Here is a 24,892-nt window from a genome sequence, read left to right on the forward strand (position 1 = left end):
CAAACACTCAGGCACATTTTTCGAAGGCTCTGCTCAAAACCTCCTTATCACAGAGCATTTCCCTGACCCTTGCCAGCCACCTATATCCCTATCACTTTCTTTCTTCACAACACTCAGAAACCTGGCATAGGATTTTCCCCAACTTTACTATGTTTCCCTCCTTTCCTGTGTGTATATTATTTTACTATATATTGTTTAGAGCTGTTTCCCTACTCAAAAAAAAATATGCTCTCAGAATCAGAAAGATATATTTGAACAAATATCTCTCAAGTAAATGACTCTCCTATTTCATACTCATGCCAAGTGAACCATCATTGAAGAGAGTGGATAGAGTAAAATTCCTGTTAGTTGCTATGATAGTGAGGCCTATCTATATAATTATGAATATAACAGTCATTTATATCATTATAGGAAATTAAAGTATACTCTGATAGGAGGGCAAGGGGAAGGGCATTGAGTCCATTAATATCATATGAGCCTGGGAAATACAATCTTGGCCCCAGGAGCAAACTCAACAAAGTACTTCATTTCTTGCTTTGCCTGCAGTTACCTCTGAAGAGAAGACCCTCCTTTAGCTGTCACTCAACTCTCTGATTAATTTCATCACAGAGAAATGATCAGTATTTGACACATTTTTTTTTTGAAAAGTCATAGAGAAATGTAGATAGGTCAGCAAGTCTTTTAGACTAAAATGTGTTGGTGGAAAATAGACACCAGTGATCTTAAAGGTGTAAATTCTTTGCACTTATGATTGATAATCCTTTAAAAAAATCTCCAGAAACATGGTGCCCCGATCTCATGAAAAAGCTGTAGATGGGAAAGTCCCAGGACACACAGCATGTAGGTGGTAGGATGAGGACAAGACACAATCTGCCACAAGTCATTTAATCAGGTCCCTGATTCTGCCAGGAATTCTGAAAATGCAGAACACTACTGAGGGGTTCTGAGAGCCCTGTTCAACATAATATAACCCTCTGTCCTTGAACCTCACCCCAGATACAAATGGAGAAAAAGAGTAAGTCTGTCCCTGACACCAAACATGCAGGGTCTCTGCCAACAACAAACAGTTCCCCCATTATCACTGGGCGTCCAGCAGTCAATTTACTTCTGACACAAAATCTGCAGAAGTGACCCAGGCTGTACCCTGGGCCTGTTGCTGGTTTTACCGCCTGGAATGTCAGCCACTTCTGTTTCCAGGAGGATGAGCCAGGCTGCAGAAAAGCAGAATCTGCTCATGTTTTTGGCCTTGCAAGAGGGGCATCTATAGAAAGATGGCTGCTGACAGACCAGTTTACACCCCAGCTGATAGGTAAGAGCAGATGAGAAGGAGGGGAGTGAGGAAAAGGAGGATCTGGCGTCAGATGTAAATGTGTAATCTCCCCACCTTCCATTTCCTGCTTCTGCCTGTGTGTGTGTGTCTGCTCAGTCATTCAGTGTGGTCTGACTCTTTGAGACCCCATGGACTGTAGCATGCCCTGCTCCTTGGTCCGGGTTCTGTCTGCTCATGGAAAATGACCAGTGATTTCAGTCCTCAAACTTGACTGTGTCTGTGGTCTTGTGAAAACAGAATGTGATGCTATAGGTGGAAATTTGTCCGATATGGTCACACAGGAGCATCCCAGCACCTAGAGCCATGCATGGCACGTTATGGATGGTCTCCAAGATGTCTCCAAGATGACAGCAGACCAAAGGACTGCTAGGTGATCAGCCGTGTGTTAGCCCAGGTCCTCTTTACAGCCTCATTCACGGATCTTCATATCTATGTGTCAATGCTCCCCCTCTCACATTAACCCCACTTACTTCAGAAGACAGGTATGACACTGGTAACTTTCCTGAAACCATTGTGGCAGGACTTCTACTGGAACACACAAGCTCTTTAACTGGCACTGGCCCAGGCAGTTTTTGAGCTGGGGTAAGAGCATCTCCATCTGGGGCACAAACCCTAATAATCTGGGTAGAAATAAAGCAAAGGGAGTGGGCAGAAAGGAAGCAGAGACATAAACTCATCTCCAGACCATGACCACCCACTGTTCCTCCCTGGTTTCACCAGTAGGAGAGCTACCTGCCAGAGTGGACCTCGGGGGCTAGAGTGGATCTCAGGGACCTTGGAAGATTACCTACTGCCCATTTAACCCCACCACAACTCTTCCCCTACAAAGTCAAAGTCCTTTGAAATAATAACGATGAGTAATTATAATAATTCACACTTAACTACATTGTCCAGAGAGTCAAATAAAGATGAGGACGGGTGGGAAAGGGGCTGGACTGGGGTAAGATCAATCACTGAAGCAAGAGGGCTTTCAGTAACCTCTGAGGAAGAAGGAGACCGGATTGGAATTGGGACGATGACTCCACTCTAGCACTGAGGCCATTTCCTGAGGGTGAAATTCTAGAAGATGACACCACTACAGTCAGTGTTACTTCCCCCTGTCTTTAATACAGTAGACAGCACATTTAAAGGGCAGTCCGGAGCAGAGGAAAATAAAAAGCTGTGTTTCTAGACAATTTGTTTTAATCTGTGCTGGTGAAAGCACATTAGCACAGTGTTCACCACGGTTCTCAAAGTACCCAAATCTGGGCATTTTTAATGTAGATATCACCTTCCTCTTTTTATTAAAAATGAATCTGTATCTCAGGGAGATAAAATGACTTGCCCAAGATCACAAAACACAGTGAGTTACTGAAGCCAAACTCTTTTCATTAATATCAAGTCACTTTCATTATACTGTTATAAACTGATAAATATTAAAAATTAAATAACATATATTATAGTATTACTCCTCTTCATGGATCACTGCCTTGTGGCAAAAGGGGCCTGTGTAACTTGATGAATCTATGAGCCATACCGTGTAGGACCACATAAGACGGACGGGTCATATTGGCGAGTTCTGACAAAACGTGATCCACTGGAGCAGGGAGTGGTGTACTACCGCACTACAGTTGCCATGACAACCTCATGAACTGTACTAAAGGACAAAAAGATATGACCCCAAAAGGTGAACCCACCAAGTCGGAAGCTGTCCAATATGCTACTGGGGAAGAGCAGAGAACTACTAATAGCCCCAGAAAGAATGAGAGGAAACAATGCTCAGTTGTGGATGTGTGTGGTGATGAAAGTAAAATCTGATGCTGCAAAGAACAGTACTGCATAAGAACCTGGAATGTTAGGTTCGTGAATCAAGTTAAATTGCACGTGGTCAAGTAGGAGATGGTAAGAATAAACATTGACGTCTTAGCAACCTGTGCCCCCCTGCCCCCGTTTGACTGAACTTACAAGTAGGAAGAAAAGCTGTCACATTGATGTGTGTATCTTTCAGGGTTCTCTGTAGCTTGTGTTGCTATTAAGGAGTCAATGATGATATAATGGGCTTGCATCCTATACCCAGTAGGTCACAGTCTCTGCAAAGAGGAACGGGAGGTGCCCACTGTCTCCAAAACAGTTAGAAGGACCACCATTTCCATGAACCCTATTTGTTAATGTTTGTAATTATAAACAACAAACTCCACTCCAGTCAGTTTAATTTTGAATATATATTTATTGAAATATGAACCATAGTGTTTGAAGCTACAGAAATGAAAATTGCAACATCATTGTGTGGAAAGGGGGCTTTTTTAAAACCAAACTCTTCTTTCATTGCTGATGTTGAGAACTGGATGCTGGAAATTCAACCTTGGACACCCACAAGGAGAATAGTGATGGAGGGAATGGGGATGAAGGTGAAGATGCCTTGAGGATGGGGGCGAAAACAAAAGTCCTGTGTTACACCGCAGGCTCTGTAGTTACTTTGGTCATGAGGAATGTGTTCCTACATTCCTTCCTTCCTTCCTCAAATAGTTATGAACTGTCTCATTGGTGCCAGGTCCTGTGGGAAGAGCTAAGGGTAAAGGGAAGACATGCTCTTATGGTGCTGAGAACCAGCTGGATGAGACAGAATTAGACATGTTGACCAACAGAGAAAAGGAAATGGGCAGACTCTGCACAGGACGGTTGAGGAGAGAAGGACTGAGGAGACTGAAGAGGTTCAGACACAGCCACAGACCAGTCCTGCAGGGGTCCTCCTCAGACTTCAGAGTTTCTGAATCCACTCTTTGCATGTCCTCTGCAAAAAGAAAGGAACTTGTTGAGTGCCATCAGTGTAGCCCCAGACCTAGACAATGGTCAACTTAATAGAGCCCATATTTAAAAAAAAAAAATATGGAACCACATTCCCAAATAACAAACAAGAAGAAAGTGAATTTTCCAAGCCTATGTAGGATACACAGAAGCACTGCAGACGTGCCCTGCAGAGTAGCTGAATCAGTGTTCCCAACTGAGAAAGAGGAGCATGTGATCAGGCTGAGATGATCACAAAGAGACCACCAGGGTGGACCTTCTGCCATCCTCTCCCTGGAGAACTCGCTCAGTGTGTGGTTTCACAGGACACTGCAGCCTCTCCTCCTGGCAGCAGCGAGGAGGAAGACACCGTGCAGGGTGAATGGTGTGTGGCCCCCTGAGCTCCGCCCCTTCCCCAGCCCTTCCCTCCCCCTGTGCCTTGGCCCCTGTCTTACCACAGGGACCCTGCCTCTTGAGAGCAGGTCTTCAGGCAGTCCTCTAACTTTTCGAAGTTGTTTCCATTCCCTTCACAGCCACCATACGCAAACTGCTCACAGAGGCCGGTCTGGGCGTTGTAGAAGTACCTGGTCATCATGGAATTGCAGCCACCTGTTACTTTAGGCTCCAGGCAGAGGGCAGGCTTAGAAGCTGCTGGAAGGAGAGGGGCAATGGCTCAGTTATGAGGATGGTCATCAAGCTCCATACAAGGACAACAGCTAGAACCCCCAGTTTGTTTGCCATAGAGGGTGTTAAGGTTGTGGAGGAATGCCAGATTGAAAAGACCATTTGAAAACCTGCTTTCTGGGACAGAATCATGAATGTTGCTAGGGGTGACATGATGTAGTAATCATGTACAAACGTATATCTCCTCATGCAGTCTTCTAAGGAGGTTTGGTACAGTGCCTGAATAGCCTCAAAACATCTGTAAGGCATCCAAGGCTGTCCAGGGGTTAAGAATCTGGCTTCCAGTACTGGAGTCCTAGATTCAATCCCTTGTCAGGAAACTAAACTCTCAAATGCTCCAGACACTAAGGCGGCAGGGCATAAAATCTTTATATTCATGACAGGTAACCTGTTCAAAGAATGCATGTAACACATTTCCCCTCTTCAGATGAAGAAACTGCAGATAACTGTCCCACGAACAGAGCATGTGGGTGGTAGAGTCAGGACAAATTGCTATGATGTCACAACCCATCTGATACAATACCTGATTCTACCAGGAATTCGGAAAGTACAGCGCACTTGTAAGAGTATCTGGAGTCAGTGTCCTACATTCATCACTTCCTTGTACCCAAGGTAACAGTAGCTCCCAACCATCGGCCAGAGTGAGCCTGGGTTTCTCCTAACACAAATCTGTGATGTCTCTACCATCAACCAATTCCCCAACACCCACTGGGCCTCCCCCATTCAATTGCTGTCTGATATGAAATTCATGCAGTTAGTGCAGACCCCACAGGTTAAGCGCTCAAGACTGTCCTCAGTTTAGTGCCAGCCATGTGGTCCCTACTTACTTTTGCTTGTGACCAAATGGATGAAATGGGGAAGTCCATGACCTCACCTCCATGTTCAGTAACTGAAGGTTACTTATGACCAAACTGAGGAAAACACTTACTTGCTAATCTCAAATGAACAAATAGGAAACATTCACAAACAGTGAAATGGAGGAGACGTGTAGGGCAAAGGGATGTATCTTTGTGTGGAGATTCCATTCCCTTGTGAGCACAGCACCCTCACAATCATATTCACCATCTAGAAAACTCTCTGAACCAAATATTTATGCACTGTTGAGGTTTCAAGAAACAGGCTTCTTGATTGAAGCATTGGTGTTTGGTCATTGATCTGAATCTCAGTGCCCGTCCCTCTTCCCCGAGATGCAGAAACTATGAACCTTTATTCTCCTCATTGAGTGTTGAGTATTCAGTTTTGAGTGTTTGGTACTCCTCCAGTGTGTGGTTATCGAATTGTATTCCAGAAATCATCACCTGACCTATGAAACAGAATACATTTCAAGAGTTTCAGGAGGCCTGCTTCATGAAACAGGAAAAGGATCAAACATGGAAAAGATAATAACAGTTAAAAGACAACAAGGGGAAGGGCCTGGAGACTTTTGTAGTATTCTCTGCTTTCATCCAACATCCTCCTTCACAAGTGCTGTTACTTGGTTCCCCGCCGTTGCCCTCCTCCGTGGCTCAACGTCTTTTGATTTCTTTTAATAATACAGGAATAAATATTATTTGATAAAGAAGTATTTTTACTTGGCCAGAGCAAGTAGGTAGGCAGAGAATTTCTTTCAGAGTAACACATATCTGGTCATGACACGTGAATAGTCTTTCTGTTCATAACTCGTCCTCTATTTGAAGAACTCATGTAACACGTTTCCCCTGTTCAGATGAGGAAACTGCAGATGACTTTCCCCAGGACACAAGCATGTGTGTGGCCTGGTCAGGACAAGATACTGTCGTGCCACAACCCATCTGATACACTATTGATTGGCCGGGAACTCGAAAATACAGAAAACCGGTGACAGTGTCCAGGTCCTGGGTCTCACTTTCTCTACTCACCTCTCCCCAAGCCTTACATGGGCCCTCAAATCACAGCGGAGGGTGAGTCTGGGTTTTTTCCTGACATCAACCATGTGGTTTTTTACACCAACCATCCAATTCCCAACAGTCAAGGGGCGGACCACTGTCAGTTGACTTCTGATACCATATCTGTGGAGTGTGTGCCAATGCCACAAGTTGAGTTATCAAGACTGCTCTGACTTCAGATGCCAGTCATGTGGTCTCGTGTTACCACGCTTCTGCCAAGTGACTGAAAGTTGAACTTTCCATGACCCCAACTTCATGCTCAAAAACTCAGTCGACCCAGCGACCAAACTCAGGAAACCACTTACTCACTGTCCTCACATTAAGGTACAGGATAAAATCAGAAAGAGTGAAATCAGGGAGATCTTCAGGGCATGGGAGGAGTGGAGTTAGGCAGAGTGTCCACGCCCTCCTGAGCAGAGCGCCCTCACCTCAGGACCATTTGTTCCCCCTTCCTAAGTTCTCTCAGCCAATATCTACGGATTTGTGCTGAGGTTTCACTTAACAGGCATAAGTATTGAATTGTCAGCCAGTGGTACTGATCTCAGTCTCAGTGAGTGCCCTCCTCTTTCCCCATAGGTGCAGAAATTTCAAACCTTTAATTGCTTTAGTGATTATTTCAGCCAATCCTGTTAGTAAACCAGCTCCCTTTTTGACAATCTTGGTACCTATGAACAAAAAGATTTCAAAATATTCAGGAATATTTGACCATGAACCAGGATAAATTTCAAATTCAAAAATAAAATCATAGGCAAATGTGGACAAAGGAAAAGGCCTCAAGAATTGGCTAATAATGTACCAGCCTGGGTCCAAGGGGCTCAAGGAAGCAGCTAGAGAAATCTTTTTAAATCTCTCCTGGTGGAAAATGACCAAATGTGGCCATGAAATGCAAATAAGCTGTTTATTTTTATGACTGGTAAATGTTCAAAGAACTCATTTAGCACTGATCTACTCTTCAGATGAGGACTATAGATGACGCCTGAGGACACATGCCATGAGGGTGATAGGGTCCAAACAAGATACTTCCCTCTCAAAACCCACTTGATATGCTATTCTATTAAACCAGGAACTCTGAACATATGGATAAATGCTGAGAGCTTCTGGGTGCAGTGTCCTACTTTCATTACTCCCTTGTCCCCAGGACTCACCTGAGCTCCCAAAGCACAGGGACAGTGAGTCTGGGCTTCCAACACCAAATCTGTGGTGTCTCTAGAAACAACATGCAGTTCCTCCAATCACCCACTGGGTGTCCATCAAGGCCATTTAATTCTGACAGCAAATCCAGGGAGTTAGTATAGATTGTGCAAGTGGAGGGCTCAGAACTGTCCTCAGTTCAGATGCCGGCCATGTTATCCCGAGTCATTCCTGATTTGACAAAGTGTCTAAAACTGGGAAGTTCCATTACTCCACTCCTTGTTCAATAACTCAGTAAATCTGATGACCATACCGAGGATGACCACTCCACATGGATATCATGCCATCATAAAGGATAAACCTAGGCACAGCAAAATGAGTGACAAGTGCAAGGCAAAGTGGAAGTGGAGGTGTGGGGAGCCTCCACACCCTAGACCACACAGGACCCTCACATCACATCGTGCGTTACCACCCAAATGCTCTCTGAATGCCCATATTAATGGATTCTTACTGAGATTTCACTAAACAGGCATTTTGATTGAATCATGGGCCAGTGGTGCCTGTTCTCATTCTCAGTGCCCTCTCCTCTCCCCAGAGTTGCAGAAAATTCACACCTGAAGCCACACCGTTGATGATACTTGTAACCACATCTATGACTGAACCCTTCACAGGTCCCCTTCTATGGCTTGTCTCCACACCTATGAGAGACAGTAAATTCCAACAGATTCAAGAAGCCTGTTACATGAACCAAGTAAGGACCAAATATGCAAACAAAATAGTCAACAGTGGACAAGGGAGGGAACAAATAAGGAAAATAAACAATAGTCAAAAGGAGACATGGGAAAGGGCCTGGAAACTTCCCTAATAATCTCTCAGCTTTGGTATCAGGATTCAACCTACACAGGGCTCTTTGTTACATTCCTTCCAGAACATTCGTCCCAGGTTTTTCTGATTATTTTTCATGAAGGAGGAATACTCATTATTTAACACCTAAATACTCCCTCCGGCCTAAAGTAAGTAGTTAAAGAATTTTTTTATATTAATATATCTAGCCAGAACAAGCACAAAATTTACCATGATATTTTTATGCACTGTTGAAGTTTCAAGAAACAGGCTTACTGACTGAATCACTGATCAGAATCTCAGTGCCCTTCCCTCTTCCCCGAGGTGCACAAACTACAAACCTTTGTTCTCCTCACTGAGTGTTGAGAATTCAGTATTGAGTGTTGGCAATTCCTCCCGTGTATGGTTATCAAATTGTCTTCTGGAAATCATCACCTGACCTATGAAAGAGAGTAAAATTCAAGAGTTTCAGGAGGCCTGGCCCATGAAACAGGAAAAGGATCAAACATGGATAAGATAATAATAGTCAAAATACAACAATGGAAAGGGTTTGGACACTTTCATTATTTCTTGCTTTCCCTTCAGTTGCCCTTCTCTGTGGTTCGACATCTTTTGATTGCTCTTAATAATACGGGAATAAACATTATTTGATAAAGAAATATCTTTACTTGGCCAAAGCAAGTTGGTAGAGACTTTTTTTCAGATCAACACTTTGTGGTGGAAAATGGACAAATCTGGTCGTGACACAGGAATAAAGTCTTTCTGTTTATAACTCATCATCTATTCTAAGAACGCATGTACATGTTTCCCCTGCAGATGACTTGTGCCAGGACACAGCATGTACGTGGCCTGGTCAAGACAAGAGAGTGTCACGTCACAACCCATTTGATGCACTATAGATTGGCTAGGAACTCGACAATACAGAGAACTGGAGAGACTTTCCAGGTCCAAGGTCTTACTTTGACTACTCACCTCTCCCCAAGCCTCACCTGAGCCCTCAAATCACAGGAGAGGGTGAGTCTGCATTTGTTTCTGACACCACATACACGGTTTTTCCCCCAACCATCCAATTCCCAATACCCAACAGGCCTCCCACTGTCCATTGATTTCTGATACCGTATCTGTGGAGTCAGGGCCAATGCCACACGTTGAGGTATCAAGAATGCCCTGACTTCAGAGGCCAGCCATGTGTTCTTGAGTTATCATGCTTCTGACCAAGTGACTGAAACTTGAAAATTATGTGACTCCACGTCCATGGTCAAAAACTCAATCAAACAAGTGACTAAACTCAGGAAAGATCTTAATCACTGTTCTCAAATTAATGTACAGAAAAAAACTCAGAAAAAGTGAAATGGAGGAGATCTTCAGGGCACAGGAGGAGTGGAGTTAAGCGGAGCATCCATGCCCTCCTGAGCAGAGCACCCTCACCTCAGGACCATTTGTTCCCCCTTCCTAAGCTCTCTCAGCCAATATTTATGGATTTGTGCTGAGGTTTCACTCAACAGGCATAAGTATTGAATTGTGAGCCAGAGGTACTGATCTCAGTCTCAGTGAGTGCCCTCCTCTCTCCCCATAGGTGCAGAAAGTTCAAACCTTTAATGGCTTTAGTGATTATTTCAGCCAATCCTGTTAGTATACCAGCTCCCTTTTTGACAATCTTGGTACCTATGAAAGAACAGATTTCAAAATTTTCAGGAATACTGGGCCATGAACCAGGACAAGTTTCAAATACAGAAAATAAAATTATAGGAAAAAGTGGACAAAGGAAAAGGCCTCGAGAATTGGTTAATAATGTACCAGCCTTGTTACCAGGAGCTCAAGGAAGCAGCTAGAGAACTCTTTTCATGAATATATCCTGATGGAAAATGACCAAACTTGCCCATGTAGTACAAATGAGAATCTTTTTATGACTGGTAAATGTTCAAAGAACTCATTTAGCAGTGATCCACTCTTCAGATGAGGACAATAGATGACTTGACTCAGGACATATCTCATGGGGATGATAGGGTCCGAAAAAGACACTTCCCTATCAAAACCCACTTGATATACTATCCTCTTCGGCCAGGAACTCTGAACATATCGATAAATGCTGAGAGCTTCTGGGTGCAGTGTCCTACTTTCATTACTCCCCTGTCCCCAGGACTCATCTGAGCTCCCAAAGCACAGGGAGACTGAGTCTGGGCTTCCCTGAGACCAAATCTGTGGTGTCTCTAGAAACAACATGCAATTCCTCCAAACACCACTGGGTGTCCAACAAGGCCATTTAATTCTGACAGTAAATTCAGGGCGTTAGTATAGACTGTGCAAGTGGAGGGCTCAGAACTGTCCTCAGTTCAGATGCCAGCCCTGTCATCCCAAGTCACTCCTGATTTGACAAAGTGTCTAAAACTGGGAAGTTCCACTACCCCACTCCATCTTCAATAACTCAGTAAATCAGATGACCATTCTAACAAGGACCACTTTCGTAAGAATGTCATGTTTTCATGAAGGATGAATCTAGGCACAGAGAGATGAGAGTGTAGTGCAAGACAAAGTGGAAGTTGAGGGGTGAGGAGGATCCATGCCCTGGAGAACACAGGACCCTCACATCACCACCGTGTGTTAACCACCCCACACGCTCTCTGAAAAGCGTATTTATGTATTCCTATTGAGGTTTCATTAAATAGGCACTGTGATTGAATCATTGGCCAATGGTGCCTGTTCTCATTCTCAGTGCCCTCTCCTCTCCCCAGTGTTGCAGAAAGTTCACACCTGTAGCCACACCATTGATGATACTTGTAACCACATCTATTACTGAACGCTTCTGAAGTCCCCTTCTATGGCTTGTCTCTACACCTATGAAAGACAGAAAATTCCAACAGTTTTAGGAAGCCTGGGACATGAACCAAGTAAGGATGAAATATGCACAAAAAATAGTAGTCTACTGTGAACAAGGGAGGGAACAAATATGGATAATAAACAATAGTCAAACAGGGACATGGGAAAGGGCCTGGAAACTTTCCAAATAATGTCTCAGCTTTGGTAGCAGGAGTCATCCTACAGAGGGCTCTTTCTTACTTTTGCTTCAGAACATTCATCCCAGGTATTTCTAATTACTTTTCATGAAAGAGGAATACTCATTTTTTGACGCCCAAATCTTCTTTCCCAACTAAAGTTAATAGTTAAAGACATTTTTTTAGATGAACACATCTTGGTGAAACATGCACAAAATTCACCATGAAATATTTATGCACCGTTGAGGTTTCAAGAAATAGGCTTATTGATTGAAGCGTGGGTCATTGATCAGAACCTCAGTGCCCTTCCCCCTTCCCCGAGGTGCAGAAACTACAAACCATTATTCTCTTCACTGAGTGTTGAGTATTCAAGCTGGAGTGTTGGCAATTCCTCTAGTGTATGGTTATCAAACTGTATTCTGGAAATCATCACCTGACCTATGAAAGAGAGCAAATTTTAAGAGTTTCAGGAGGCCTGGTCCATGAAACAAAAAAAGAATCAAACATGGATAAGACAATAACACTCAAAAGACAACAAAGGAAAGGGCCTGGAGACTTTCGTTATATTGATTAAGCCTTCCTCCCACAGGCTACCCTACAGGGCTGGGTTTCTTCCTTTCCCGGCAATTGCCCTCCTCTGTGCTTCAACATCTTTTCATTACTGTTAATAATACAGGAATAAACATTATTTGATAAAGAAATAGTTTTACTCAGCCAAAGCAAGTAAGTAGACAATTATTTATAGATTAAAACATTGTGGTGAAAAATGGACAAATCTGTCGTGACACATGAATAAAGTCTTTCTATTCATAACTCATTATCTTTTCTAAGAACTCATGTACCTGTTTCCCCTGTTCAGTTGAGGAAACTGCAGATGACTTGCCCGAGGACGCAAGCCTGTGGGTGGCCAAGTCAGGGCAAGATATTGTCATGTCACAACCCATCTGATGCACGATTGATTGGCTAGGAACTCAACAATACAGAGAACTGGGGAAAGTTTCCAGGTCCAGGGTCTTACTTTGACTACTCACCTCTCTCCAAGCCTCACCTGAGCCCTCAAATCACAGGAGAAGGTGAGTCTGGGTATTTTCCTGGCACTAAATACATGGTTTTTACACCAACCACCCATTTTCCAACATCCAGCGGGCTGCCCACTCTCCACTGACTTCTGATACTGTATCTGTGGAGTCAGGGCCAATGCCACAGGTTGAGGTATCAAGAATGCCATGACTTCAGAGGCCAGTCATGTGTTCTTGAGTTATCATGCTTCTGACCAAGTGACTGAAACTCAAAATTTCCCTGACTCCACTGAGAGAGTCATTTCCTAGGCAGGTTGATAGGGAGTCTAGGGGTCCCCAAAGAGAGAGGGGTCTGGAATTCTCAAGGAGGAAAAAAGGACAAACTTTTTTTCTTTCTCCACATTCCTTAGGATTATATACCAATAATGTATCCTGCCTAAGGACAGTCTTTGGATTCAACCTTGTTATTTTAAAATGTAAATTATGGGAGTAGGTCGGAGGAGGTCTTTACAACCTCCAGACATTCTTTGGATTATATAACCTCATTATTAACACTAGCAAGCGGGTACTCTTTCTGCCCCCTTCTGATGCCTATGTCAGAAGCTTTCTCTATCTCCTTTATACTTTAATAAAACTTTACTACACAAAAGCTCTGAGCGATCAAGCCTCGTCTCTGGCCCCGGATTGAATTCTTCTCCTCCGGGGGCCAAGAATCCCGGTGTATTCGCGTGATTCAACAACAACCTTTCATCTTGGGGGCTCGTCCGGGATCCGTCAGGACAAGGTAAGGATGCTTGGAGCTTTAGTTCTTTGTTCTCTTAGCGAACACGTTTTCTGCTGTGCTTTACTAACTCTACCGTGTGCTTGTGTGAATGAATGGCATGCCCTGCGTGAAACAAGTAAGGAGCTCTGCTCTGCGGTTCCACGGTGATCTCATAGGGCTTATGGCAGAAACCTGTCGGGGCGTTATACCGACCTGCCAATGCCAAGAGGCACCCAATGTCTCCTTCGGGAACCGACCAGAAATGGGCAAAGCGTGTGGACCGAACTCTCCTTTCTCGGTCAAACTTTTCGGTCTCTTTGACCATTTCATAACTCCTTGGGAATTAGAAGTACTAACCTAATCTATCGGATCATAGACTTTCAAGAGACTTGTGATCTATACTGTTACTGTGTACTGTGGCTTAGGTCCCAAACTTGGATTCGTAGTCAAGAAAGTGTCTAGCCTCGCTAGGAATCGAAAGTTCGGAAGCTAGATGGAGCTCTAGCTCCCAGAACATCTCTGAGGTTAAAGGTTACTCAGATTGGGACTGCGATGGGTTTTTTTTCTTTGGTAATGCCAGCTCTTAGTGGATCAGAAGAGGCTGTTATACTGGTGTGGTGATGCTTGGAAAGAACATCTCAGTTTTATGTTCACATCGGTCTTATTGTGGTCAGGAAATACTCAGGGTCGTGCACAGGCACTCAGGTGACGAATGTTTCCCACAATGGTCTTAGCTTGGGAGGCATTCCAGAAGGTTATTCTGATTCACCCCGGGTGACATCAGAGGCAAGCAAGGTTAAGGGTGAAGAGCTGGACGTCAAGTAGGGATGCTATCAAGTCTACCCCTGGTACATCCCCACCCCATCCCGGTGGTAGAACCGGGAGGGACGAGTATGGCGCCTGCGTCGGTAAGGGACAGACTAAGTCCGACCAGGAAGGAAAAGCTTTTGGTGTAACGTCTGTCTACACCCCCATCTAGAGCAGGGAGGGACGCCTCCGGTAGAAAAAATGGCGCTGGTCGCTTTTTTTCTCTCTTACAGATGGGAGCTAACAATTCCAGCCTCACTCCTTTGAACTGTATCCTGAAAAACTGGGATAGATTTGATCCCCAGGGCTTAAAAAAGACACACCTGGTCTTCCTATGTGATACTGCATGGCCACGGTATCCATTGGAGGACGGCGAACGGTGGCCAGTTGGAGGGTCTCTTAAGTATAATACTGTTCTGCAATTAGACCGGTTCTGTAAGGAACAAGGGAAATGGGTAGAAGTAGCATATGTGTTGCCCTTTTTCTCTCTGCGAAATATGCCAGACTTACGTCCTAAGGGTATAGATTTGGGCGTGAAATCTTCAGTTCCCTCCTGTCCTCTTCCTTTGCCCCCGTACCAGGGACTCCAAACTGGGATTCAAACTGCCCACATGGAAGTCCAAACAACTCCTGTCTCAGTACGACCTCAGACTACTCTGGTTTCAGTAGAAACTCAGACCATCGAAGTAAGCGATGAGATGGAGGACAGGAGACAAAGAGAAGAGGAAAAACAGGTTTCTCCAATCTATCCCTGGGATCATATGCGCAGAGCAGCCAGAGAGACTGAGGAACAGCCACACAAGCTGTTGCCTCTTTATGAAACACCCACCGGGAGAAATAATCAGTCCATGAGAGTTAATAAGCCTTTTTCTTATCAAGAAATACAAAGAATCAAGGAGGATCTGGGAGACTATTTAGAGGACCCAGAAAAATATATTAGAGCTTTTAAAGGTGTTACTCTGCTTTATGACCTCACTTGGAAGGATGTGATGTATATCTTGGGACAAACGCTGACTCCTGAGTCAAAGACTCGAGTTTTGGGAAAAGCGGTTGCTTATGGAGATGAGTGGCTTGGTAATGAATCAGTAGAGAAGAGGGAGAATGAGATAGCGGCCCTCCCCACTGGGAATCAGGCGGTCCCAACTATAGAACCAGACTGGGACTACAACACAGCTAAAGGAAGATGGGATCAGAGTCATTTTGTTAGATGTATTCTTGAAGGACTTAGGCAGGCGCGTTCTAAGCCTTTAAACTATGGCAAATTGGCAGATATAGAACAGGAAGAGAAAGAAGCTCCTGGTAAATTCCTAGATAGACTGAGAGAAGGCCTTCGCAGATTCACTGAGATTGATCCCGAAAGTGAAGAGGGAAAAGTGATCTTAAAGGATAGATTTCTCACTCAGTCGGCTCCAGATATCCGCCGTAAGCTATTAAAACAGGCGTATGGACCAAATCAGTCTTTAGATACTCTGTTACAACTGGCTCAGACAGTCTATTATGGTAGGGAATATGAGGAAAAGAAAGAAAGGCAAAAAAAGACAAAGGAAAAGGCGGAAGCCTTCGCCATGGCTATGAAAAATGTTCTTAAACAGCCTGAGAAAAATGCCCAGAGGGGCCCAGGTGAAAAGGGATGGGCTTGCTACTACTGTGGAAAGGAGGGGCACCTCAAGTGGGATTGCCCTCAGGCATCTAAGCCGCCCCCGGCTCCATGTCCGGTCTGCAAAGGACCACACTGGAAGAGAGACTGCCCCCAGAGGCGTAGGTCTCCAGGGTCGGACTCTCAAGACAATCAGGACTGAAGGTGCCCGGGGGTCCCCACACAAGCTCCCGTCCTAATTACACCTGAAGAACCCCGGGTATTAATAGTTGTGGGGGGCCAATCCGTCGATTTCCTTTTAGATACTGGGGCAACTTATTCTGTGCTTACTGAAGCCCCTGGCCCACTTTCTTCCCGATCCGCTTCCGTAATGGGACTGTCTGGACGAGCCAAAAGATATTATTTCAGTTATTCTTTATCTTGCAACTGGGATTCTGTGCTGTTTTCACACGAGTTTCTGATTGTGCCAGAATCTCCCTCACCCCTTTTGGGAAGGGATATACTGAGCAAGGTCCATGCCTCTGTTTTCATGAATATGGAGCCCTCCCTTTCTCTCCCTTTAGTTGAACAAAATGTAAATCCTAGAGTATGGGCTGATGGAAAATCTGTGGGTCGAGCACAAAATGCTATTCCTATAGTTGTTAAGCTCAAAGACCCACACGTACTTCCACATAAGAAGCAGTATCCACTGAAACCTGAAGTTAAAGAAGGGTTAAAACCCATCATCAAAAATTTAAAAGAACAGGGACTATTAATTCCCTGTAACAGTCCTTGCAACACTCCTATTTTGGGTATAAAGAAATCAAATGGTAAATGGAGACTAGTTCAAGACTTACGAATAATAAATGAGGCTGTAGTTCCTTTACACCCCGTGGTGCCTAATCCTTATACTCTATTGTCTGAAATTCCTGAACGGGCCAAATATTTCTCAGTAATTGATTTAAAGGATGCTTTCTATTCAGTGCCTTTGGCGGAAGAAAGTCAATTCCTATTTGCCTTTGAAGACCCTACGCAGCCAGCTTCTCAGTTAACCTGGACAGTTTTGCCCCAGGGATTTCGTGACAGTCCTCACTTATTCGGACAAACTTTGTCACGGGATCTACAAAATTTTAATAGCTCTGAAGCAGTGGTGTTACAATATGTAGATGATATTTTGCTCTGTGCTGAGACAGAGGAAGCTTGTTCGCGAGCCTCAGAAGATTTCTTAAACTTTCTGGCAGGCTGTGGTTACAAGGCATCAAGAGAAAAGGCTCAGCTTTGTCAACAATCGGTTAGATATCTGGGCCTAATCATATCAGAAGGGACTAGGGCCATAGGCCCTGAGAGAATTAAACCTATACTAAATCACCCCCTACCTATGACTTTAAGACAATTGAGAGGATTTTTGGGAATCACAGGTTACTGTCGCATTTGGATTCCGGGTTATGGGGAACTTGCCCGGCCTTTATATAAACTTATAGCTGAAACTCAGCAGGCCCAAACCGACAAACTGGTTTGGTCTCCAGAAACTCAAAAGTCTTTTAAGGTTCTTCAGACTGCTCTCCTGCAAGCTCCAGCTCTGAGCTTGCCCACAGGGTCAGAATTTAATTTGTTTGTCACTGAAAGAAAAGGTGTGGCATTGGGAGTTTTGACACAACCCCGAGGGCCTCACCAACAACCTATTGCTTATCTAAGCAGAGAATTAGATGTAGTTGCATGTGGGTGGCCCCACTGCCTAAGAGTAATTGGGGCAACGGCTTTATTAGCACCTGAAGCTTTAAAAATAATTAATGGACGAAACCTTACTGTACTGACTTCTCATGATGTGAGTGGAATCTTAAATTCTAAGGTTAATATTTGGATGACAGACAGTAGGCTTCTTAAGTATCAGTCATTGTTGTTAGAAGGACCAGTAACTAAGCTTAAAGTTTGTGGAAATTTAAATCCTGCCACTTTCCTTCCTGAGAAGGAAAATGAAACACCTGATCACGATTGTTCTCAATTCCTAACTTTAAACTATGCAGCTCGGGAGGATCTAAAGGATACCCCATTAGACAATCCTGACATGGAAATATTTACAGATGGCAGTTCTTTTGTTCAGGATGGAAAGCGTAAAGCAGGTTACGCCGTGGTGACTGCTGAACAGGTTTTAGAAGCAAAATCTCTCCCCCAGGGAACTAGTGCTCAGTTAGCGGAGCTTGTGGCCCTGACCCGAGCTCTAGAGTTAAGCAAAGGGCAGCGGGTAAATATCTATACAGATTCTAAGTATGCTTATTTGACTTTACATGCTCATGCTGCAATATGGAAAGAGAGACACTTTAAAGCAGCAACAGGAGAACCTATTAAGCATTTCAGAGAGATCGAGAGACTTTTAACTGCTATATATTGTCCTAAAGAAGTAGCTGTTATGCACTGCAAAGGGCACAGCAGGGATGGGAGTAAAATAGCCGAAGGTAATCATCTGGCTGACTGTCAAGCCAGAAAAGCGGCTCTTTACGAAACCCCTTCACTACAGACGCCTTTGATCTGGACAGGTCCTGTGGAACAGGAAAGACCACAATATACTGAGGAAGAATTAGAAAGATATGAGAAACGAGGAGCCAAGATTACTGATAAAAGATGGTTACAGTCCGAGGATGGACGATTAATAATTCCTGAAAATGCTCAGTGGAAAATTCTTAAGGGTTTACATCAGAGTTTTCATTTGGGTGCTGAGAGTACTTACCAAATGGTTTCTCGTTTGTTTGAAGGTAAAAATGTAATGAAAACTTTAAAGAATATTATCAAAAGGTGTGAGATTTGTCAAAAAAATAACCCAAAGACTGAAAAGCTAGCAAAATCTGGATTACAACGAAGTGGGAAGTATCCTGGAGAGGATTGGGAAATTGATTTTACTCATATGCCAAAAGCTAATGGATATTCTTGCTTACAAGTTTGGGTAGATACCTTTACTGGATGGATTGAGGCTTTTCCCTGTCGTAGTGAACAGGCTAAGGAGGTTATAAAGATTTTAATTCATGAAATTATCCCCAGGTTTGGGCTGCCACGGAGCCTTCAGAGTGACAATGGCTCCGCCTTTAAAGCTGCTGTAACTCAGGGGGTGTCTAAAGCTCTAGGAATAGAATATCACTTACACTGTTCCTGGAGACCCCAATCCTCCGGGAAAGTTGAAAAAGCTAATGACATTATCAAAAGACATCTGCGCAAATTAACTCAAGAGACGCAGGACAAATGGATTAAAGTCCTACCCATAGCTTTAATGAGGGCTCGAACTACTCCAAAAAAAGAGGGACTGTCCCCCTTTGAATGTATTTATGGAAGGCCTTTCTTACGCACAGACATTGTTATAGACCCTGAAGCCTTGGAATTAACTAATTATGTAACTCAGCTCTCAGCTTTTCAACAGACATTAACAGAACTCCGGGAGAAGACTCCTGACCCAGCCTCCGAGTCAAGCAGGCCTCTCTTTGAGCCAGGAACCGAGGTCCTCATAAAAACAGTGGGATCTGGGGGGCCATCCCTCGAGCCTCTCTGGGAAGGTCCTTACCAGGTTATTCTTTCCTCTCCCACAGCTGTCAAAGTGCCAGGAATTGATTCGTGGGTACATCATACTCGAGTTAAGAGGTGGCACCCTGACCAAAATTAAGTGACTTCATTTTATGTCTTTACTTTCTATGCTCTGACTTTGTACCTTTTAGATGGGCCTGATAACCTATGTGAGCTTACTTCTGCTGACTCCAAATATCCTGCGTCTGCCGTTGGATCCTCAAGACAATGTCTTCCTGTCCTGGGCTCACTCCTATGCTGCATTCTACAATCGGTCTAACTGCTGGGTCTGCGGAGCGCTCCCCTCTTCATCAGTGGAAGGCTTCCCGTGGTGGACATCCCCACTTCAAGGAAAAGACTTTCTCCAAGTCTGTGAATACCTTCGACAACAATCACATGCGATGCCTCTTCGTCATCTGATGACATCTACCAACCGTAAAATGGACTGGTGCAACACTTTGTACTCTAACTATGGACATAATGTGACTTTTAATTTTGATTATACATTGTCTCGGTTCAATAACTATTTTGCTACATATAAGGTAAATAGGTCTAGATCTAATGGCTTTTTACCTGACGTTTATCAAATATGGGATGAGGTTACATGGCTAACTCCTGAAAAAGGACATTTAATATCTACTGCCTCTATATGCTGGGAACAAACAGAGCCGTCCCCAAAAGTTAGCCAACAACTTAATTACAATGATTGGAAACAAATGGGATATTTGTCTCAGGAAACATGCAATGTAATCATTCCCGTGTTTTCCAATCCCAGTTCAGGTTCTCCCTTTGTCTGGCCAGGCACAAATTGGGACTGGATATCTCAGTCGCGCTGGCTTGCTCCAAACGGGACTTATTGGATATGTGGCTCTTACCTATGGGCATGCCTTCCCCCTGGTTGGATAGGGAGATGCACCCTGGGTCTAGCCTTTACTCATGGCTTTATATTTTCAGAGCTTCCAGAAAAGCCTGCTAATTTACCCCACCTTAGAACTCGGTGGGCAAGGTCTGTATTTTATTGGTATGATTATTTGGCTGCAGCGTTTGTTCCCTCTTTGGGAACTACAGATGTTATGTTACGAGTGGATGCTTTGACTAATTTTACTCAACAGGCATTACAAGATTCTCAAAAGGCTATTTCAGCTCTTAATGCTGAACAAGCACAAATTAGAAAGGTGGTTTTACAAAACAGATTGGCTCTAGATATTCTGACAGCTGCACAAGGAGGAACTTGTGCCATTATTCATACCCAATGCTGTACATATATACCTGATATGAGCACGAATGTTACTCATTTTACTAACCACATGAACAAGATGATTAGGGCCATGGACACTCCTGAAGCCTCAATTGCTTCACTTTGGAAAACGTTAACTAATTCCCCATGGTGGACAACTATCTTAATTACAATAATTCTGGTTGTTTTGTTCTTGCTGTTTGCTCCCTGCATCTGTAATTGTATAACTGGATTTGTTTCTAGCCGCATGAAAGCTTTTAAGTTACAAATGGTTGCTCAAACTCCTGCTACTGCTGTAGCTTCCTCCAGCTACTATTTGGGGCCCCTGGATCAGATATCCTCAATATGAGGATTAGGAGAATATGTTGCCTCACCAATTTAGGGACAGTGCCCCTTATCAGCTTGGAAGCAGTTATGGAACGAGAATGACGCCCCTTTTCCCTAGGCAACATAATTCTCCTAAAAGAAAAGGGGGGAATGAGAGAGTCATTTCCTAGGCAGGTTGATAGGGAGTCTAGGGGTCCCCAAAGAGAGAGGGGTCTGGAATTCTCAAGGAGGAAAAAAGGACAAACTTTTTTTCTTTCTCCACATTCCTTAGGATTATATACCAATAATGTATCCTGCCTAAGGACAGTCTTTGGATTCAACCTTCTGTTATTTTAAAATGTAAATTATGGGAGTAGGTCGGAGGAGGTCTTTACAACCTCCAGACATTCTTTGGATTATATAACCTCATTATTAACACTAGCAAGCGGGTACTCTTTCTGCCCCCTTCTGATGCCTATGTCAGAAGCTTTCTCTATCTCCTTTATACTTTAATAAAACTTTACTACACAAAAGCTCTGAGCGATCAAGCCTTGTCTCTGGCCCCGGATTGAATTCTTCTCCTCCGGGGGCCAAGAATCCCGGTGTATTCGCGTGATTCAACAACAACCTTTCACCACCTCCATGCTCAAACACTCAATGGAACAAGCGACCAAACTCAGGAAAACTCTAAATCACTGTTTTCAAATTAGTGTCTAGGAGAAAACTCAGAAAGAGTGAAATGGACGAGATCTTTAGGGCAAGGGAGGAGTGGAGTTAGGCGGAGCATCCACGCCCTCCTGAGCAGAGCACCCTCACCTCAGGACCATTTGTTCCCCCTTCCTAAGCTCTCTCAGCCAATATTTACGGATTTGTGCTGAGGTTTCACTCAACAGGCATGAGTATTGAATCGTCAGCCAGAGGTACTGATCTCAGTCTCAGTGAGTGCCCTCCTCTCTCCCCATAGGTGCAGAAAGTTCAAACCTTTAATTGCTTTAGTGATTATTTCAGCCAATCCTGTTAGTATACCGGCTCCCTTTTCGACAATCTTGGTACCTATGAAAGAACAGATTTCAAAATTCTCAGGAATACTGGGCCATGAACCAGGACAAGTTTCAAATATGGAAAATAAAATCATAGGCAAATGTGGACAAAGGAAAAGGCCAGGAGAATTTGCTAATATTGTACCAGCCTTGGTCCCACGATACCAAGGAAGCAGGTAGAGAAATCTTTTCATGTGTCTATTCTGGTGGGAAATGACCAAACTTGGCCATGAAAGAGAATAAGCTGTTAGTTTTATGACTGGTAAACGTTCAAAGAACTCCTTTAGCACTTCTTTCCTGTTCAGACGAGGACTATAGATGACTTGCCTGAGGACACATAGCAAGAGGCTGATAGGGTCCAAAGAGGATATTCCCTGTCAAAACCCACTGGATACACTGTCCTATTCGGCCAGGAACTCTGAACAGATGGATAAATGCTGAGAGCTTCTGGGTGCAGTGTCCTACTTTCATTACTCCCCTGTCCCCAGGACCACCTGAGCTCCCAAAGCACAGGGAGACTGAGTCTGGGCTTCCCTGAGACCACATCTGTGATGCGTCAAGAAACAACATGCAATTCCTCCAATCACCTGCTGGGTGTCCTACAGGGCCATTTAATTCTGACAGCAAACCCAGGGAGTTAGTATAGATTGTACAAGTGGAGGGCTCAGAACTGTCCTCAGTTCAGATGCCAGCCATGTTATCCCAAGTCACTCCTGATTTGACAAAGTGTCTAAAACTGGGAAGTTCCACTACCCCACTCCATCTTCAATAACTCAGTAAATCAGATGACCATTCTAACGAGGACCACTTTCATAAGAATGTCATGTTTTCATGAAGGATGAATCTAGGCACAGAGAGATGAGTGAGAAGTGCATGTCAAGGTGGAAGTGGACTGTGAGGAGCCTACTTGCCCTAGAAGGCACGGAACCCTTACAGCACCACCATGAGCTACAACCCAAACGCTCTCTGAATCGCATATTTAGGGATTTGTATTGAGGTTTCATTAAATAGGCATTGTGACTGAATCATTGGCCAGTGGTGCCTGTTCTCAATCTCAGTGTTCTCTCCTCTCCCCAGAGTTGCAGAAAGTTCACACCTGTAGCCACACCGTTGATGATACTTGTAACCACATCTATTACTGAACGCTTCTCAACTCCCCTTGTATGGCTTGTCTTCAGACCTATGAAAGACAGGAAATTCCAACAGTTTCAGGAAACCTGGGACATGAACCAACTAAGGATGAAATATGCACAAAAAATAGTAGTTTACTGTGAACAAGGATATGAAAAAGAGCACCAGCACCCTGTGTGTTCTCATTAATTCTAATACTAATACTTCTGTGGTCTCCATGCCAAACTTTACTAATCTGTGGTGAAACAGATGCTGTCTGTTTCCAAATTTGCCTCCATTCTAAATCTTCCCAGAAGCAGAGCAGGAAAGCATCATCAAAGTTCCTCTGCTTGGGAAATCAGGATGTGCTATGTTAGGCAATGAATACAGCAGCTAAGTGCCATCTCTACACCTCCATTTCCTCCCTTGAAGGATTCTTAGCATGATTAATCAAAAAATGTAGGCAAAATGCTAACTCAGAGCCTGGGATGCTAAACAGTAGCTTGCATTTCTTTAACTGAAATATGAAGCCTCCTCCCCACATGTGACCTTAGGGATGTGGATTTCTTGGAAAAGTGGATAACTGAGTCTAATACACATTCTCCTTCTGAGGCCCAGGAAGAAAACCTGCCCCCCAGTTTGACTGAACTTAGAAGGAAGGAAGAAAAGCTGTCATGTTGACGTATGAATCTCCCAGAATTCTGTGTAGCTTCTGTTGTGATTAAGGAGTCGATGATGATATAGTGGGTTTGCTTCCTATGCCCATTAGGGCACAGTCTCTGGAAAGGGGAACAGGAGATGCCCGCTGTCTGCAGAACAGTTAGAAGGACAATGATTTCCATGGACCCTATTGGTTAAGGTTTGTAATTACAAACAACAGAATCTACTTCAGTCAGTTTAATTTTGAATATACATTTACTGAAATATAAACTATAGTGTTTGAAGCTACAGAAATGAAAATTGCAACATCACTGTGTGGAAAAGGGGGCTTTTTAAACCAAACTCTTCTCTCATTACAATGTTGAGAACTAGATGCTGGAAATTCCACCTTGGCCACCCACAAGGAAAGCAGTGATGGTGGGCAGGGGGATGAAGGTGAGGATGCCTTGAGGATGGGGGTGAAAACAAAAATCCTGTGTTACACCGCAGGCTCTGCAGTTACTCTGGTCATGAGAAAGTGCTCCTACATTCCTTCCTTGCACAAATAATTTTGAACTGTCCCATTAGTGTCAGGAACTGGGTGAAGAGCTAGGGGTAAAGGAAAGACATGCTCTCGTGGTGCTGAGAACCAGCTGGATGAGACAGAATTAGACATGTTGACCAATGGAGGAAAGGAAAAGACAGGCTCCGCTAAGGATGGTCGGGGAGAGAAGGACTGTGAGGAGACTGAAGAGGTTCAGACGCAGCCACAGCCCAGTCCTGCAGGGGTCCTCCTCGGACTTGAGAGTTTCCGAATCCACTCTTCGCATGTCCTCCGCAAAAAGAAAGGAAGTTGTTGAGTGCCATCTGTGTAGCCCCAGACCAGGACAATGGTCAACTTAATAGATCCCATATTTTCAAAAAAACATGGAACAAGAAGGAAGTGAATTTTCAAAGCCTGCACAGGGCACTCAGAAGCAGTGCAGTCCCACCCAGGAGGGTGGCTGAATCAGTGTTCCCAACTGAGAAACAGGAGCATGTGAGCAGGCTGAGATGCCAAAAGAGACCTCAGGGATTGACCTTCTGCCATCCTCTCCCTGGAGAACTCGCTCAGTGTGTGGTTTCACAGGACACTGCAGCCTCTCCTCCTGGCAGCAGCGAGGAGGAAGACACTGTGCAGGGTGAATGGTGTGTGGCCCCC

The 24,892-nt window shown here is 44.1% G+C and overlaps 1 protein-coding gene across 1 annotated transcript; it reads right to left on the minus strand.

Annotated features, from left to right (window-relative positions):
- Positions 1–4,544: 4,544 nt before the first annotated feature.
- LOC113902865 (trophoblast Kunitz domain protein 1-like) lies at positions 4,545–24,521 on the minus strand. The gene is made up of 11 exons (XM_027558208.1): positions 24,395–24,521; positions 23,039–23,122; positions 21,884–21,955; positions 11,988–12,086; positions 11,407–11,490; positions 10,249–10,320; positions 8,997–9,095; positions 8,427–8,510; positions 7,275–7,346; positions 5,982–6,080; positions 4,545–4,744 (listed from the first exon to the last, which is right to left on the minus strand). The coding sequence occupies exons 1-11, from the start codon at positions 24,519–24,521 to the stop codon at positions 4,545–4,547; spliced, it is 1,092 nt and encodes a 363-aa protein (XP_027414009.1).
- Positions 24,522–24,892: the final 371 nt, after the last annotated feature.

The sequence above is a fragment of the Bos indicus x Bos taurus genome, chromosome 13 (assembly GCF_003369695.1).
Source record: "Bos indicus x Bos taurus breed Angus x Brahman F1 hybrid chromosome 13, Bos_hybrid_MaternalHap_v2.0, whole genome shotgun sequence".
Classification (NCBI taxonomy): domain Eukaryota; kingdom Metazoa; phylum Chordata; class Mammalia; order Artiodactyla; family Bovidae; genus Bos; species Bos indicus x Bos taurus.